This window comes from Schistocerca americana, chromosome 4 (genome assembly GCF_021461395.2).
Source record: "Schistocerca americana isolate TAMUIC-IGC-003095 chromosome 4, iqSchAmer2.1, whole genome shotgun sequence".
NCBI lineage: Eukaryota > Metazoa > Arthropoda > Insecta > Orthoptera > Acrididae > Schistocerca > Schistocerca americana.
Window position 1 is genome coordinate 218,499,997 of NC_060122.1, and position 19,770 is coordinate 218,519,766.

Here is a 19,770-nt window from a genome sequence, read left to right on the forward strand (position 1 = left end):
ATTAGACCACAAAGAAAAAAAGATTGTAAAATTACTTATGTAGGGCAATGGTACCAACTAACAACATGTAGTTGTCATGTAAGGCAACATGGTACCGAACATTATAAAATCAACAACATGTGGATTAAGGGCAACAGGCTGATTCATTATTTCTAGATTTCCGAAAAGCATTCGACACGGTATCCCGCAGCAGACTGTTAACGAGGCTACGTGCATACGGAATTGGCTCTCAGATATGTGACTGGTTCGAAGACTTCTTAAGTAATAGAACCCTGTATGTTGTCCTCGACGGCGAGTGTTCATCGGAGACAGGGGTAACATCAGGAGTGCCACAGGGAAGTGTGATAGGACCGTTGCTATTTTCCATATACGTAAATGATCTGACAGACAGGGGAGGCAGCAATCTGCCGTTGTTTGCTGACGATGCTGTGGTGCGCAGGAAGGTGTACTGTCGTTTAAATACAAGATGATCTAGACAAAATTTGTAGTTGGTGTGATGAATGGCAGCTGGCCTTAATGTAGAAAAATGTAGGTTAATGCCGGTGAGTAGAAAAAAACCACCCGTAATGTTTGGATACAGCATTAGCAGTGTCCTGCTTAACACAGTCTTGTCGACTAAATACCTTGGTGTAACGTTGTGAAGTAATATGAAATGGAACCAGCATGTGAGGATTATGGTTGGGAAGGTGAATGGTCGACTTTGATTTATTGGCAGAATTTTAGGAAAGTGTGGTTCATTATCTATATATGACGGCAGTATCTGTTCCCGAAAGAACAGTTACCGTGGATGACCATGCACCTTTGCTAGAAATGAAATGATAATTAAATGGACACCCTAGCTGCAAACAGGCGTTGATACACCTCATTGGGGACATGTTGAAAATGTGTGCCCCGACCGGGACTCGAACCCGGGATCTCCTGGTTACATGGCAGACGCTCTATCCATCTGAGCCACCGCGGGCACGGAGGATACTGCGTCTGCAGGGACTTATCCCTTGCACGCTCCCCGTGAGATCCACATTCCCAACATGTCCACAACACTACATTCGTAGTGCGCCTAATAGATGTTTGCCCATCATTGGGCAGATGGCACATAGGACACTGGTGCGACATGTAATTGATTACTGCTATAATGTTTGGGATCCGCACCAGATCGGATTCGAAGAAGACATCGAAGCAGTTCAAAGGCAAGCGGCTACATTTGTTAGTGGTAGGTTCGATCAGCATGCAAGTGTTACCAGTATGCTTCGGGAGCTCAAGTGACAATCGCTGGAGGTAAGAAGACATTAATTTTGAAGAACACTACTGAGAAAGTTTAGAGAACCGGCATATGAAGCTAACTGTAGCATATCTTTCGCGTTGGGACCACGAAGATAAGATACGAGAAATTAGGGCTCACACGGAGGTATACAGACAGTTATTTTTTCCTCGCTCTGTCTGCGAGTGGAACAGGAAACGAACCGACTAGTTGTGGTACAGGGTACCCTCCGCCACGCACCGTACATTGGCTTACGGAATATGTAGGTAGATGAAGATGTAGAAATTCGTCCATTTTTCCGAAAAGATATCACCACATGTTAAGAAGTGGCCAACACTTGACATGATGAAAACTACGTTCTAACCTGCGTGGTGGAATAAACGCAAATGACGGGAAAGTGACAAAGATCACACGTACTGCGAGCATGAACCTGAGAGCGCAAACATGTAGTCAGAGTTGACATCATACGTTTATGAACATGTACACAAAAGGGAACGGAAACGACAGAAAATGAGTTAAATAAAATACAGTTGGCACGTGAATTAAGTATAACCTAAGCACATAAGTATGAACGTATCTATCATGACTGTTATATCGAGCAGTAAAATTAAAGTAGACTGCTAGTCAAAAGAAACGACGTTTTAATATACAATGTAAAATAACCAGGAAACTTAAGTGTCAAAATAAACGTATGCAACGTGTGAAACATGCTGTAACAATTAAAACATACACCAGTTGTCAACATTCTGGTTCAAAGCAAGTAAGGACAGGTGCTGTCAGTTAAACTCTTAGATAACAGTGGGTGAGTCAAAATATGAGAATATTAAATCACAGCAAGTAAATGACACGGAGAAGACTGGAAGTAACATGAACTACAACCACTTTTTTGTAACATTATCATACACAATAGAAAAATTACTTTTATACACACTACTTCATTACATAAAATTTACTATTTGCTTTTCTTGATGATATACTTTAACTAATAGTGGCGAGCGAAAGCTAATTAGGATATTGATCACATTGCTATGACGACGATGAACGAATCGTCGCCAATGTAAATGACTGGTGACCAATGCTAAATAGATATCTACATCTACATCTACATCCATACTCCGCAAGCCACCTGACGTGTGGCGGAGGGTACCTTGAGTACCTCTATCGGTTCTCCCGTCTATTGCAGTCTCGTATTGTTCGTGGAAAGAAGGATTGTCGGTATGCCTCTGTGTGGGCTCTAATCTCTCTGATTTTATCCTCATGGTCTCTTCGCGAGATATACCTAGGAGGGAGCAATATGCTGCTTGACTCCTCAGTGAAGGTATGTTCTTGAAACTTCAACAAAAGCCCGTATCGAGCTACTGAGTGTCTCTCCTGCAGAGTCTTCCACTGGAGTTTATCTATCATCTCCGTACCGCTTTCGCGATTACTAAATGATCCTGTAACGAAGCGCGCTGCTCTCCGTTGGATCTTCTCTATCTCTTCTATCAACCCTATCTGGTACGGATCCCACACTGGTGAGCAGCATTCAAGTAATGGGCGAACAAGCGTACTGTAACCTACTTCCTTTGTTTTCGGATTGCATTTCCTTAGGATTCTTCCAATGAATCTCAGTCTGGGACCTGATTTACCGACGATCAACTTTATATGATAATTCCCTTTTAAATCACTCCTAATGCGTTCTCCCAGATAATTTATGGAATTAACTGCTTCCAGTTGCTGACCTGCTATATTGTAGCCAAATGATAAGGGATCTTTCTTTCTATGTATTCGCAGCACATTACACTTGTCTACATTGAGATTCAATTGCCATTCCCTGCACCATGCGTCAATTCGTTGCAGATCCTCCTGCATTTCAGCGCAATTTTCCATTGTTACAACCTCTCGATATACAACAGCATCATCCGCAAAAAGCCTCAGTGAACTTCCGATGTCATCCACAAGGTCATTTACGCTTATTGTGAATTGCAACGGTCCTACGGCACTCCCCTGCGGCACACCTGAAATCACACTTACTTCTGAAGACTTCTCTCCATTGAGAATGACATGCTGCGTTCTGTTATCTAGGAACTCTTCAATCTAATCACACAATTGGTCTGATAGTCCATATGCTCTTACTTTGTTCATTAAACGACTATGGGGAACTGTTTAGACGTCTTGCGGAAGTCAAGAAACACGGCATCTACCTGGGAACCCGTGTCTATGGCCCTCTGAGTCTCGTGGACGAATACGATACATACGTATCTCTTCTTTGCATATACAGCAGGTTTGTCAGTGAAGTCGATAAGGAGCTGGCTGCAAAGTAATTAGAAGTCGTTGGTAAAAAATAATATATAGTACTTAACTGGTGGTACGGGAGTCTTCATAGTCAAAAGGAATATAAATATAAACAGAGAGCTATAGAGGCATCACATAGGCCATACTTTAACTAAGCGCCTGGTTAGAGGTTGCTTCCTATCAGATGAAAGCTATGCTACTTTCCTACTTGACGTCCCGAGCAAGAGTGTCCGAGCGCAAGCCGCGGAATGGCTCTAGCGGCGCTAGTCTCGACTCGCGGGTCCAGCGATACTAATACGGGCTGCGGTTGAGAACTGCAACCCCTAACAAGTGTGGTATCGAACGTTGATACCACACACATGACTGGTAAATCATCCTGAATATTAATACGTTGATAGTGTTCGACACGATGAACTCTTTATTCTAGAATAATTACTTGGCTAGTGCTTGCAGTGCAAATTATCTTTTTCCCGGAATAAGACACTTCTTTACAGAGCCCCCTTAAATGATGCTCTATCGTCTGGAGCATTCTCTGTGCGATACGTCCGCCAGCCAAGCTTTTCATTCTGCCATGACGTAACTCTCTGTCCCTCTCTAGCCGACAAATGTTTCCGACTTCGCTCTCCTGAGCTCTGGTCAATAATATCCTCTGCTAGCCAAAGAAGAAGAATGACTCATGTGTTCAGCCACGCAAAGCTGCCCACTGTGGCAAAAATTTCAAATAAATTGTCAAATGTACCAAATAAACTGTCGGTTCACATGACACGTGAATCTTCCATATCCATTTGTCCTAATATGTACGCCTTTGAGCCTGCCCGCCTCGCCCAGTGCGGTGTTGGCTGACACGTTCGCTTTGTTACAGGAGAGCTGCGGCGAGGGGACGGCCGCCAGCCGGAGGTGGTGGCGGTGAAGGTGCTCAAGGAGGCGGCCACGCGGGAGGCGGAGGACGACTTCATGCGCGAGGTCGAGACCATGAGCGCCTTCCGCCACCCCAACATACTCGCCCTGCTGGGCGTCGTGCCCAGGGGTGAGTCCCGACTGCAACATTCACCGCCACGAGGGCCTGCAAAGGCACTGAATACCCTTCCGTTGTGTTCGGTACAAGACGGGAATTTTCATTCCTCGGCGGAAGGTTTCACTGTTATTGTTGGTTTTGAGATCTTCAGTATGAAGACGTCTGCAGTGTATCTCGCATGCAGTGTTCTTTGTAAGCCTCTTCACCTGCGCATAGTCGCTGCAACCGACCTGCATTTAAACTTGCGTTACACACTGAAGCGCCAAAGAAACTGACATAGCCAAGCGTATTCAAATGCAGAGATATGTAAACAGTCAGAAGACGGAGTTGGGGTCGGCAACCCCTATACAGGGTGGTCGGAAATTCCCGTTACAGACTTTTACGACCTGTAGAGGGGAGTGAGTACATCATATTTTGAATAGGAACCCATGTCCGGAGACGTCATCCAACGAGACTTCAGAGCGACAAAGTTATAGGCGTGGGAGTCTGTAAATGTACGCATACACGGGGTGATTCCTTGATGATGTTACGGACTTTCTAGGATGATGGAGAACGATAAATGTATTAATTTGAAGTAAGGATCCCTGTACTGTAAACGAACGAGTCGAAAGTTATAAACGAAAACCTTTCTGATACCTCTGACAGTTGAATATATGTACCGGTACTTGTGTTGCGACGAGTGTAGGGCTGGTAACTTTCAGTGGTGGTAGTGTGGACAAAAACGAGAAAAAATGTCCATTAAACGTGGGCTCTAAAGTGCATATCTTAACAGCTATTAACACTTGCTCAGTAGAAGAGATGTTTCACATTAGCGAAGATGAACGAATAGTCATACCTTCTCAGGTATGCAATTTAGAGCCCACGTTAATTGGACATTTTTTCTCGTTTCTGTCCACACTACCACCATTGAAAGTTACCAGCCGTACACTCTTCGCTTCACAAGTACCGTTTTTACCTGTTGAGGTATCGAACAATAATAACGTAATAAGATGAATCCACTTTGTAATGCTCACTAGGCTATAAGATTCTTTGTTGTCTCCGTGTTTAAAATAGTAAGTTACAAGCGGATAACAAATATTCGCGTCTTGGCAGTATAATGGTTAAAAAGACGATGATGTTTACTTTTGTCTTGCCCTACTAGATCTAAGTCGGCGAGCTAAAGTATAAATGATGTCAGAGATTTAAATTAGCCATGCTGCATCTCTATTGTAACAGACATAAACTGCTAGGCCGGAGACGCCCTTGTTATTTACTCTCTTGTAAAGTATAGTATTTTAAATATTGTTTAACAATAACACACTACAGCAGACAGTCATTAAGAAAACTAACAACTACTACCAAACCGAGGTTTCGACCTCTTTGCAGAGCTATTCTTCAGGGCAACTAACTGGAGTAACGTCGTTTTGTAGTGTTTTGTGATGACGCGGCGTGACACTCAAAAGAATTGTAGTCACATTATGCTTTTGTTTAAATAAATGTACATTTTATTCCATCAGTCTTCTGGTAGGTTTGATGAAGACTTCCTCGAATTTCTCTCATGTACCAACCTCTTCATCTCATAGCAGTACTTGCAACATACGCCCTCAGTTATTTGCTTCATGTATTGCAATCCATGTCTTCCTCTATAGTTTTTGCCCTCTACAGCTCCCTCTAGTACCATGGAAGTTATTCCGTGATATCATAACAAATGTCCTATCACACTGTGCCTTCTGCTTATCACTGTTTTTCATGTATTCCGTTCCTCGCCGATTCTGCGGAGAACGGCCTCATTCATTATCTTATCAGTCCACCTAATTTTCAACATTCTTCTGTAACACTACATTTAAAATGCTTCGATTCTCTACTGTGCTCCTGATGCACGTTCTCAGAAATGTCTTCCCCAAATTAAGACTTACGTTTAATGCTAGTAGACTTCTCTTGATCAGCAATGCTTTTTATGCAGGAGCTGGCCTGTTTTTGTGTCCTGGCACCGTCCGTGGTGGGTAATTTTGCTACCTAGATAGTAGAATTCCTTAAGGGGAGTCGGATGGTTGTTTGTTTCAAAAATTTTTATTTTTATTTTTTGCACTTTTTTGTTACGCATATATTTGGATTTAGATTGATACCAAATTTATTAATTGAGTGGTTTCCGTTTTACAAGCGTTTTAGTAAAGCCCTGCAACGCACACTTTTCATGAACTCAACCTTCTTTTTACTCGCTAGTGACTACTTGTGATAGTACAGCTGTTTGAAAGCTTAGTTGGTGACACTGGTGAAATACTAATGGCAACAATGATGAAAACAGCTGCCAGTTTACTTTGCTGTTTTCAGTTCTTTCTTTGTGGTGCTTGAAAGTGAATTTTCTTTACGATATTCGTATTTCAGTGTTTAGATCTCAGCAAATAAGTTTATATTATGTAAAAATGCCGCGAATACGAAATAAGAAAAGAAAACGTGAGTTCAGCGGGGGGAGATGTAACCAAAAACAGTTTTTGCATCGTGGTGAACCTGAAGTGGAAGTTCATTGTGAAAATGAGCCTAGGGCTAGTACTAGTACTGAAGCTGCTTGTGCTTCTAAAACAAGCTCTTCTTCTAAGAAGCTTATCCGTAACTGGGCTAAATATGAGATATATGGAAAAGAAGGAGGTTGCTATGATATTGTTAATATCAACAGTTTAGGTAGCCTAGTTAGCCAATTTGCAGTGTGCGTAAAATGTAAAGGATCCCTTACCGTCTCTACTGGGACCAGGCTAGGCTTAAAGTAACGGTAGTAATAAAGTGCAGTGACTGTTCTCTTGAAGTGTCCACTACTAATTCTCCATGCTTACCAGACTCTAAACAATGAGAAGTGAATGTTCAATTAGCTTATGCATTCCGATGTATTGGAAAAGGTGAAGAAGCGGCGAAACTTTCTTCGGTGTAATGAACTTACCGACTCCGACAGCTTTCAAATATTACAATAAGATGCTTCGAGATGGTGCAAAAGAGGTCTAAGAGAGTATGAAGGCTGCTGTTGGAGAAAGTGTCGGTGAAAATGATGGTAATAGAGACTTGACAGCAATACACTCCTGGAAATGGGAAAAAGAACAGATTGACACCGGTGTGTCAGACCCACCATACTTGCTCCGGACACTGCGAGAGGGCTGTACAAGCAATGATCACACGCACGGCACAGCGGACACACCAGGAACCACGGTGTTGGCCGTCGAATGGCGCTAGCTGCGCAGCATTTGTGCACCGCCGCCGTCAGTGTCAGCCAGTTTGCCGTGGCATACGGAGCTCCATCGCAGTCTTTAACACTGGTAGCATGCCGCGACAGCGTGGACGTGAACCGTATGTGCAGTTGACGGACTTTGAGCGAGGGCGTATAGTGGGCATGCGGGAGGCCGGGTGGACGTACCGCCGAATTGCTCAACACGTGGGGCGTGAGGTCTCCACAGTACATCGATGTTGTCGCCAGTGGTCGGCGGAAGGTGCACGTGCCCGTCGACCTGGGACCGGACCACAGCGACGCACGGATGCACGCCAAGACCGTAGGATCCTACGCAGTGCCGTAGGGGACCGCACCGCCACTTCCCAGCAAATTAGGGACACTGTTGCTCCTGGGGTATCGGCGAGGACCATTCGCAACCGTCTCCATGAAGCTGGGCTACGGTCCCGCACACCGTTAGGCCGTCTTCCGCTCACGCCCCAACATCGTGCAGCCCGCCTCCAGTGGTGTCGCGACAGGCGTGAATGGAGGGACGAATGGAGACGTGTCGTCTTCAGCGATGAGAGTCGGTTCTGCCTTGGTGCCAATGATGGTCGTATGCGTGTTTGGCGCCGTGCAGGTGAGCGCCACAATCAGGACTGCATACGACCGAGGCACACAGGGCCAACACCCGGCATCATGGTGTGGGGAGCGATCTCCTACACTGGCCGTACACCACTGGTGATCCTCGAGGGGATACTGAATAGTGCACGGTACATCCAAACCGTCATCGAACCCATCGTTCTACCATTCCTAGACCGGCAAGGGAACTTGCTGTTCCAACAGGACAATGCACGTCCGCATGTATTCCGTGCCACCCAACGTGCTCTAGAAGGTGTACGTCAACTACCCTGACCAGCAAGATCTCCGGATCTGTCCCCCATTGAGCATGTTTGGGACTGGATGAAGCGTCGTCTCACGCGGTCTGCACGTCCAGCACGAACGCTGGTCCAACTGAGGCGCCAGGTGGAAATGGCATGGCAAGCCGTTCCACAGGACTACATCCAGCATCTCTACGATCGTCTCCATGGGAGAATAGCAGCCTGCATTGCTGCGAAAGGTGGATATACACTGTACTAGTGCCGACATTGTGCATGCTCTGTTGCCTGTGTCTATGTGCCTGTGGTTCTGTCAGTGTGATCATGTGATGTATCTGACCCCAGGAATGTGTCAATATAGATTCCCCTTCCTGGGACAATGAATTCACAGTGTTCTTATTTCAATTTCCAGGAGTGTATTTGACGGATCGTGGCAACGTAGGGGCCACACTTCACTCAATGGAATTGTATCTGCAATAGCAGAAAACACAGGCAAGGTAACTGATGTTAAAATTTTATCCAAGTATTGCAGATGCGAAAATAGAATGACCAACAATCATTATGCTGATTGCCTAGCTAACTGCTCTGGAGTAAGTGGAGGAATGGAGGTAAAAGGAGTTGTGGAAGTGTTCCAAGAATCGCTGCTAAAATACGGAGTGCGGTAGAAATATTATTTACGAGACAGGGACAATGCTTCTTACCCTAAGGTTTGTGAGACCAAGCCATATGGTCCCGACTTCTCAATTAAGAAATTGGAATGTTGCGGTCACGTCCAGAAGCGGATGGGTAGTCGCCTCAGGAAATAGAAACTTGGGAAAACAAAACTTTCAGACGACAAAACCATCGGTGGTTGTGGCTGCGTTACTGGTGAGGCTATAAATCAAATACAACTATATTATGGCCTAACTATAAGAGGGAATGCTACAAAAACTCTAAAGGACATGAAGGTAGCTGTCTGGGTAGAATTTTTTCATTTGACGGCTACCAACAGACTATGCCCCAAAGATGAGACAAGCTGGTACAAATTCCGAAAGCCCAAGAGAAAAATGAGCCTTATGACCACAATGACCACACTCATCTTGCTTTCGCTGTCATGGAACAAATAAAACCAATATTTAGAGACTTGGTCCATCCCGACCTCTTGCGTAAGTGCCTACATGGTGGAACGCAAAATCAGTCAGAGTCGTTCAATAATGTTGTATGGTCGCGGCTACCAAAAGCAGTTTTATTTTAATGTCTACATTTCAGCTGGGAGTATACGAAGCTATTACAAGTTTCAATGAAGGAAATTTAGCAAAGTATAAAATTTTGAGTCATCCAGGCATATATCCAGGCAAGAACTGTGTCAAATGTTTGAAAAAGGACGACGAACTTCTGATTAAAAAAGCAGACAAAGCTGTCACACAAATTGAGAAAAAGTGTCGCCAGGCCACACAGCAAGCAAGAAGAAAGATTGAGGACCAGTTTGAACAACTAGAAGATCCAGATAGACCTTCATATGAAGCTGGAATGTAGTAATGTAAGAATGAAATCATTGTTTAATAGTCTTATCTTTATTTGCGTTTGCCCGACAACTGTGTTTTTCAATTTTTGGGAACATTTTTCTTGGCTTCTATTAATGTTATCAAGATGATTTTTTAAAATTGTTTCTTATTTGTTATTTGTTGATTTAAACTGAGGAAATATGAATATCTTTTAAAAACTATGGTATAAATTTAATTAAAGTAAGAAAATTGCAGTTTTTATGGCTACATTAAAAAATATTTTTTTAAATATAAGTTTTTATTATTTTTAAGACTTATCAGTTTAAAATGAAGATAAAGATATAAGGACCACAACAAAAAAACCATGATAATATGTCAATTGGATAGGAAGAAAAATTTCCTAAATTCATATAATTTAACATGGCCGAGATAGAACCAACCGACTCCCCTTAACTTCATCTACTTCCTGAACATCAATCGTAATCTTAAGTTTCTCGCTGTTCTCATTTCTGATACTTCTCACTACTTTTGCCTTTCTCAATCCATGTTCTGTACTTATTATACCGTACGTTTCATTCAGCAGATCCTGCAATACTTCCTCACTTTCAGCGAGGATAGCAATGTCATCAGCGTATCTTATCTTTGATATTCTTTCACCCTGAGTAATAATCCCACTCTTGAACGATTCTTTTATTTCCGTCATTGCTTCTTCAGTACATAAATTGAACAGTAGGGTCGAAAGACTATACCCTTTTAATCCGAGCACTACGTTCTTGGTCTTCCACTCTTATAAATGTACATATGTTATTACAAAGGTAAGAGCAGCTGTAATTATTTCCTGAATAAATTTTTGAAAAAGTATCTTTGTCGTATGCGGTTGACGACAAGTCCCTGTTGTTACTGGCAAGCACAGTTTGCGATACCGTGAGCTGCTTGCCTGTTGGTCGGCTGAATGGCGCTGCAGTCTGCACACAGTGAGCGCAGCACCCTTTGCTCTTTCTCAGCCCCGTCTGTTGCAGGGAAACTCCGAAATTAGCTTCTCAACTTCCATCATAACGCGTCACAAACTTAGCAGGCGCCTAAGACGGACTCAGCACGAGCGATAAATGCTAGCGAGCAATTTTCCGCGGTAGACTGCCAGCCGACCTGGGAGCGCACGTGAAGGCTCGGTGGTTAGGGGGAGGTATTGTCGGCTGCTGCCCTCATCGCCCAGGTCGGTAGGTAATTAAGATGGCGGAGTAATTACAGATAGGAAGGGAGGCCGCGGTGGTCGCCGCCAGCTAATCCCGCCGCCGCTGCTGGGGGCACGTTCGTGAAATGGGCAGTTCTGCAGACCTGCGGGCGCAGTCGGCACAAACAGTTCCGGCAAACAGTTGAGTACCCCCCCCCCCCCCTTCGCCCCCTCCCCCCCCCCCCCCCCCCCACACACACAGCCCCGTATTGCGTTTCCCCCATATCGTGCTTCACTGTTTGACAGTCTGGGGAACTGAAAAGGAGCTGCTCCAGTACGGTACATCTACAGGGTGTGCAAAATGCACGGTCCAGTCACCAGTGACCAACGCGAATGTTCGATGGCAACGTGCAATAAACACTCACAACGGCAGGTGGCGGCAATGGAGGTTACACAGGGTGTTACTAAAAGGTACGGCCAAACTTTCAGGAAACATTCCTCAAACACAAAGAAAGAAAATATGTTATGTGGACATGTGTGCGGACACGCTTACTTTCCATGTTAGAGCTCATTTTATTACTTCTCTTCAAATCACGTTAATCGTGGAATGGAAACACACAGCAACAGAACGTACCAGCGTGACTTCAAACACTTTATTACAGGAAATGTTCAAAATGTCCTCCGTTAGCGATGATACATGCATTACATGCATACGGTCTGTATCGCAGCATTGCACCAACGCGTGTTCCGTCCATAGTTCTGCGGTTAGAGCTCTTTGTGTGCTCAGAAGCGACATTTTCACCAACGCCTAACCACTTCCATCAACTTACCTAATATTCTCGATCTAGAAGTTATCCTTGCGAGGTGCCGAGTATTTATCAACGCAGCTGCCGGTAATAGGGGCGCGTAATTGCAAATTGTTAATGTGCCATTCTCAGGTGTGTGTGGGTGGACAAAGAGATTCACTTTTTTTTGTAAATTTTGTCAGTTGTGGGGAATATCAAATTAAAATGCCAATATTACGATAGAATTATCGACTTCATTGTAACTAGCATTTACCCTGTCCCAGTAAGCTTTACATGTACTCTAGTCACTGCGCAGCTTGCACAGACGGGAAGGAAAGGATGTTTGCAGGCTTCTATGTCAGCGACGGACTGATAAGCTTACATTACGTGGTCATCAAACACCTGGATTTAAACCTAATCGAGGATCTGTGGGGCAAGCTCCATCGTTCTGTTCGCGTCATGAATCCTCAACTGAGAAACCTAACACAGTGGTCACTGCGGTGGAATCTCTGTGGCTCCACGTCGCTGTCGGTACCCTCCAGAACATCATTGACTCTCAAACTGCATGGCTACCAGTTTTAAGTAACATCCAACATCCTGCTATACGAAGATCAGAGGCTCTCCTGAAGACCTGGAGAAACATTCAGAAGAACCCCCAGCTACCCGTACACAGCGATATATTAATAGCAGAACATCAGCGTCTGAAGTCAAGAAAACTACCTTGGCGAACTGCACGACATCTTGAAGCCTCCGACTTTAATATCAACGAAGTATGGAGAAGTCAGTCGGAAGAATCGTCAGTGTTCAACGTTCATCTGGTTGAAAAGCCTTCCATGCGAGTTCCAGGTTTCACACTCCCCAGTCGCCAGTGGAGCGCCATCAACCGCATCCGAACAGGACAAGGGAACTACGGATATCTAAAGCACAAATGGGGCTGGGCAACATCTCCAGATTGTAACTGTGGAGCTGCCCTGCAAACAATTAATCACATGGTGGTCGCCATTACTGACCGTTGACTAAAAAGGCCAAGAAAAGAATATCCAGTGCTGTGTTTAGCTATCTCGAATCGTAATCGATTTCATGTTCTCACCGGATCATGACTCTGCCTGATTCATGGAACCATCAGTACACAGTAGGCTTGGAACAACAATAAAACCAATAGATACAGTGTTCTAAGAGTGTACTGAAGACATCAACGGCAGTTATTGCCTTACAGTTTTGGAGCAGAAAAAGTCGCATACAGCATGATGTTTTACCGGATTGCTGATATTCACGGTACACTAGTGAAATGATCGTACGGGGAAATCCCCACTTCATCGTTCCTCGGAGAAGTTGTGTCCCATCGCTCGTGTGCCGACTACAACACGACGTTCAGAGCCACTTAAATCTTGATAACCTAACGTTGTAGCAGCAGTAACCTGTCTAACAAATGCGCCAAACACTTATTGTCTGATGGAGGCGTTGCCGACACCAACGCCTTCTTCTGCCTGTTTACATGGTATTTGAATACGCATGCCTATACCAGTTTCTTTGGCATTTAAGTGTATAAAGCAAGTTCAAATGCATGTCGGTTGCAGTGGCTAGGCGTAGATGAAGAGGAAGGTACATTGCAGACGTCTTCATCTGAAGATCTCAAAACACACAGTCAGCATGGGTTTAGAAAGCATCGTTCCTGTGAAACACAACCAGCTCCTTATTCACATGATGTGCTGAATGCTATTGACAAGGGATTTCAGATCGATTCCGTATTTCTGGATTTCCAGAAGGCTTTTGACACTGTGCCACACAAGCGGCTTGTACTGAAATTGCGTGCTTATGGAATATCGTCTCAGTTATGTGTCTGGATTTGTGATTTCCTGTGAGAGAGGTCACAATTCGGAGTAATTGACGGAAAGTCGTCAAGTAAAGCAGAAGTGATTTCTGGCGTTCCTCAAGGTAGTGTTATAGGCCATTTGCTGTTCCTTATCTACATAAACGATTTGGGGGACAATCTGAGCAGCCGTCTTCGGTTGTTTGCAGATGACGCTGTCGTTTATCGACTAATAAAGTCATTAGAAGATCAAAATAAACTGCAAAACTATTTAGAAAAGATATCTGAATGGTGCGAAAAGTGGCAGTTGACCCTAAATAACGAAAAGTGTGAGGACATCCACATGAGTGCTAAAAGGAACTCGTTAAACTTTGGGGGATCAATAAATGACATCCACCATGCATCACCTGAAGGCTTCAACTTGATCAATAGATTGGACTTAGAAATCTAAGAACTTGTGTAATGTGTAGATAATTTAGCATAATACTTAGAACATTTGATTGTGTACATGTATTTTGCTTGTCATTTCTTACACTGTATACTCTTAAAATTATGTATTTGATCCAAGATCTGTATCATCATACGATAAATAAATAAACTGGCTCTCTTCCACCACATCTCGCAGCGGCCCGCGCTGCAAAAGGTGGTCATTCCGGCGTTTGACAGGTGATCACATTAATGTGGCTGGACGTTTCTCAGAAAATATTTAATGCACCTATGGGCAACCCTACTTGCATAATCTACACCAGTCGCAGGTGATGCAAGCTGGGTGCCTACCCTAAGCTGCATAAAATAATCTCTTGGCCAGTTTCACATCGCACAACCTGCGTGTCTGTAATCTGTAAGACGCCGTACGTGTGTGGCAGAGGGTATGAACAGTACCAGCATCCGTTTCCTACATCCTATTCCATACGTGAGTTTGATCACTGCGAGGTCAAAGGACATACGCGGATCCGTTTCGGACCAGGTGAAATCGTTTTAAGATTAGATAATTTGAATGAGGTGCAAAAACCTAATAGTACCCCAGTGATAGAACATCAGTCCATTCTCCACGATGCTTTCCTGACTCTCGCTCTGTTTTTTAGTCGTCTGTATTCTGACATGATTTTTTAATTCGTTCCGCCAAGAATTCCTCTCATGAACCAGCCCGTTCATCTCACAGTCGTACTTGAACCCAACATCTTCATCTACTTGTTGGATGTATTCCACTCTCTGTCTTCCCCTACAGATTTTTACCCTCTACAGCTCCCTCTAGTACCAAGGAGGTATTTTTCTAATGTCTTAACAAATGTCCTATCATTCAATCCCTTCTTCTTGTCAGAAGTTTCCATGTGCTTCTCTCTTTGTAGCTTCTTTGGAACCTCCTCGTTCGTTATCAGTACACCTGATTTTCAACGTTCTTCCGTAGAATATCATCTCAATCGATTCGATTCTCTTCTGTTGCTGTTTTCCCCCGTCCACGATTCACTGCAAAAAAAATTACTTGCTGCAAAGTTACAGTCTGAGAAATTTCTTCCTCACATAAAACTTCTTTTGGCCAGGAATGTCCTCTGCCTGGTTTGGTTCTTTCTTGGCGTCCTCCTTGCATCGTCTATCACGTGTTATCTTGCTTTAACGGTAGTACAATTTCTTCACTTCCTTGCCACCAATTTCGATGTTACGTTTATTATTTTTTTTCTGCTACTGTCATTACTGTCGCCTTTGTTCTGTTTACTCGCATTCCATTCAACAGGTCCTGAGTTCTTCTTTTCTTTCACTGATAGAAATGTCAATAGCGAGTCTTATCATTGATATTCTTTCACTGTGATTTTTGCTTCCCTCTAGAACAGGCTTTTAATTCCATCAGTGCATTTTCAACGTTTATATTGTACAGAATACTGCATCCCGGTCTTACACCCTCTTTAATCCGAGCACTTCGTTCGTGGTCGTCCATTCTTATAGTTCCTCTGAGTATTGCACATACTGATGTGAAATAATTAACAACGAGTTGCAGACCTGTGCAGAGAACTGGCCGAAAGCACAGGCGGCTGCTTTCTATTTTGAGGATATTGGGAAGTTGATACAACATGACGACAAAACTCGAAGTTGGAGGGGCGACTATGTAGAGAAGTAAGTGAAAGATGTAACTAACTGTTGCAAATAAAACCTTTCTGGTTTTCTCTGTGGTTTCCATTTCGCGACAGATCGGAACTTACTTTCTGGACAGCCCTCGTATTCCTTTCTCAGATTTTATAGGCTGGCTATCACTTTCATTCTTCTGACACTCTACGTTCTAATTCATAGTATATTACCTTCTCGAGCGTTGTTTGATCTTTTTCTCTTTTAATCTTTTCTCAGGTCCGAGTGGGGGACTAATATAGAATCTTTCGCCTATGGAGAAATCATCCTTTTTCAGTTACAGGCCACATGTCTTGTAGATACACAGTACATGTCTTTACTGCAGTGGTTTCCGTTTCCTTCTACATCCTCATGCCTTTGATCATTGCCGGTTTTTTCCCTTTTTAGGGGCAGTTTCCGATCCAAAGGGCAAAGTGAGTGCCCTGAAACTCTGTCCGCTCTTTCGATGGGCGTTCGAGCATGAGGGTGAAGCGGAAGTCATTGCTGATGATTTTGATTCAAAATTTAAGCAGTGGCTGGGTTCCTGTCCGCGACGTGGGACATTCAGATTACTAGTCAAATATGCTACCCCTAGGACACGGGTCCGCGCTGCTATCTAGCAGGATCATATGATATGACTCATTTCTGCAGCGCACATAGAAAATGAGTAAAACGAGATGATGACGACGTGTACATGTGAATTACTGTATTAGAAAATGAAGTTCCTCTACATGTTTCCACTGCTTCGTTGAAGTCTAGAGTAATGTGTCGTTTGGAGAAAGAGGTTGTGGAGTTCAGAGAAATAAGCTTGTTTATTTCCACTTACAATTTGTTATTTAATGTGGCCGCACAGCAGGTATCTAGGGAGAGAACCCTCCATTCTGCGCCGCTTGTGGTTTCTGGAGTTACTCATTTATTTTTAGTACTGAGAGGCAACGAGTCGTCTCCTGAATGGAAATTGTTTGGCGTCATTGGCCGGGAGACCCCTTACGGGCAGGTCCGGCCGCCTTGGTGCAGGTCCCATTACATTCGACGCCACATAGGGTGACCTGCGCGCCAGCTGGGGATGAAATTATGATGAAGACAACACAACACACAGCCCCTGAGCGGAGAAAATCCCCGACCCAGCCGGGAATCAAACCAGGGCCCGTAGAACTGCAATCCGTCGCGCTGACCACTCAGCTATCGGGGTGGACTATCTTCTGAATGTAATGTATCTCATGACGTTTCGAACTTGTGCGGCCCTCATAATACGTTATTATTCTGATATGTATTCTTAGACCGCCAGGGTCGCTCTTTTAGTAGACAAATGCTCAGCGAAACATGATAGAACTAATTACAGAGATAATATTAGTGATTATAACTGTGGCGCTTCCTTTTTGCCTCAGGAGACGGACCCGGTGCGAGCCCGTGGATGGTGTTCGAGTTCATGGCTCACGGAGACCTGGCAGAGGTGCTGCGCGCCAACAGCAGAGCGCTCTGGCGGCCGCTGCCAGGACTGCCGCCACTCAACAAGGTGAGTGCCGCCAGCTCAGCTAACCTCCTTACCAACATCCGACAAACAGCTAACAGTTCCAGTCTCGCATCCCGTCTCGTATCACTTGCACCAGCCTCTGCTACTGCTAGTCAGTAGCAATGTACGGTTTATATTCTTGACTTCTTGTATCACCTATTTCATTACAGACTCTTGACTTGTTCTGAAACTTGTGGTGTCTAGGAACCCTGTGTATTCAGTTCGCTGGAAAAACATTCAAACAAATCATATTAATGAGTTTTATTACAAAAGTAAATTACAGAACTTAACTTTTGCAGTTACACAGTTGTGTCGCAAGCAAAGGGCAACATACGAAACAATAAAACTTCTTCAGTATAAACAATTCCAAGTCTGTGCTACATAGAGTGTACAAGCGAAGTAATTAGCGTTGACGCTTCTATCCAAGTAGCTAGTCTTGAAGCTACTATTTAACTGGGGCGTCGTCAGTCGACCACGGCCCTTATGACCTCATAGGGGCCGCTACTGTCGCGTTGTCGTCCTGGAGAGCGGTAAGTCAGCGAGCAATTGGCTGACGTCTTCTCATAGTCATCTCTTCTCCACCAGCCGGAGACAGAGCCTGAAACTAGTTTGTCAGACAAACTGGAGAGGCCTTCCGTTCAGCCCTCCAGAATGTCTTTTGCCCCCTGCCACACCTCGAGACGGCCTCCCACTCTACCACGGGTGAGGGGTCAGCCTCAATGTGGGCAGTATCCCCGGCAGCCACAGCCAAAGTCCGAACGGGGGATGCGTGGGACGAGCTGGCCGTCCGGGACAAACCCCCGTCCAGACCTCCACAGTGATGCCCATTGGAAACAGCCTCAAGCTGTGTGACCAAAGCCAACACTGCCTAAAGCTGGGAGCGAAGGGATGCCAACTCAGCCCACATCCGAACACAGCAGTCGCAGTCCCTATCCATGCTAAATACTGTTGCGAAAAGAACGTCTGAACTAATCTACAGAGAGCACAAACAATTCAACACAAAATTTAAACGGTTATTAAAATACAAGATTGCCTAGTAAATGCAGTAATGCTGCTACTTGCGCACTGCTGACACACTGCTCGGCGGCAGAAGGCTAACTGTACTGACAGTAACGTACAAAGAATATTTGAAAGAAATGAACAAATGTCAGACCACAACGCGACTTTACACGTCACAGATATTAAAATGCAAATCTGCCCCTGCTAATTACGAAACTACACAATGATATGACGGATTTAACTAAACAAGTGCGCTAAGAACACTCAAACAAATTTTCAACTTGACTACTACACTTATATGAACGCTAAATAAGCCACTTGCTGCTACTTGCGCACTGCTGACACACTACTCGGCGGCAGAAGGAGACTACGTGATTTTCCTCTATTCAGATACTAAAACGCGATGCTACAACTCTCAAATACTGTAATACGCCCGAAAGTTATGAGTTAAACAATGCAAGTACCCAAAAATACGCAAAGAAATTAAGAATTAAACTATGTACCAAATAAGTGAGCTAAGAGTATACGACTTGCTGCTGGCAACTGCTTATCCAGCGGCGGCAGGGAGCACACTGGCTGTGTCCAACCGACACTGGCCGTTCAAAACAAAAATAGAAGACAGACGACTACGCGAATTTACACTATTCAGGTACTAAAACGCGATGCTACAAGTAACAAATACTATAATGCGCCCGAAATTTATGAATTAAACTATGCAAGTACCCAAAAACATGCAAAGAAATTAAGAATTAAACTATGTACCAAATAAGTGAGCTAAGAGTGTACGACTTGCTGCTGTCAGCTGCTTATCCAATGGCGGTAGGGACCATTATTAATGTGTGTGTAATCTAATGGGACTTAACTGCTAAGGTCATCAGGCCCTAAGCTTACACACTACTTAACCTAAATTATCCTAAGGACAAACACACATACCCATGCCCGAAGGAGGACTCGAACCTCCACCGGGACCAGCCGCACAGTCCATGACTGTAGCGCCGTAGACCGCTCGGCTAATCCCGCGCAACCACTGTGGTATGACTTTGAACTTGTCCTGAGGAGAGAAAGTGGATCATAGAATAAAAAATATAGGGTGCTTCTTAAAAAAGACGCGGTGGTGTTCAGATCTTCGTAACGAACAAAGTTACAAAAGAGGTAATCCTGGTATGTAGTGTCCCCGAGTAGCTAAATAAACAGCATTTGCTTAATAGGTTTTTAATGTTATTTGGGCTATTCAAGATAAATCGGACATCCTATGCGGGGTTATTATAAATGACTGAGACGATTTCACAGATCTACCGTTGTAATATTATTTTACAT

The 19,770-nt window shown here is 44.2% G+C and overlaps 1 protein-coding gene across 2 annotated transcripts in view; it reads left to right on the forward strand.

Annotated features, from left to right (window-relative positions):
• The window catches only part of LOC124612423 (muscle, skeletal receptor tyrosine protein kinase-like), a 621,962-nt gene that overhangs the window by 569,767 nt on the left and 32,425 nt on the right, over window positions 1-19,770 (forward strand). For both annotated transcript variants that reach the window (XM_047140628.1, XM_047140627.1), the window contains exons 6-7: window positions 4,395-4,559; window positions 17,330-17,457. In XM_047140628.1, the coding sequence (XP_046996584.1) occupies window positions 4,395-4,559; window positions 17,330-17,457 (293 nt within the window). The remainder of the gene's footprint in view (window positions 1-4,394; window positions 4,560-17,329; window positions 17,458-19,770) is intronic.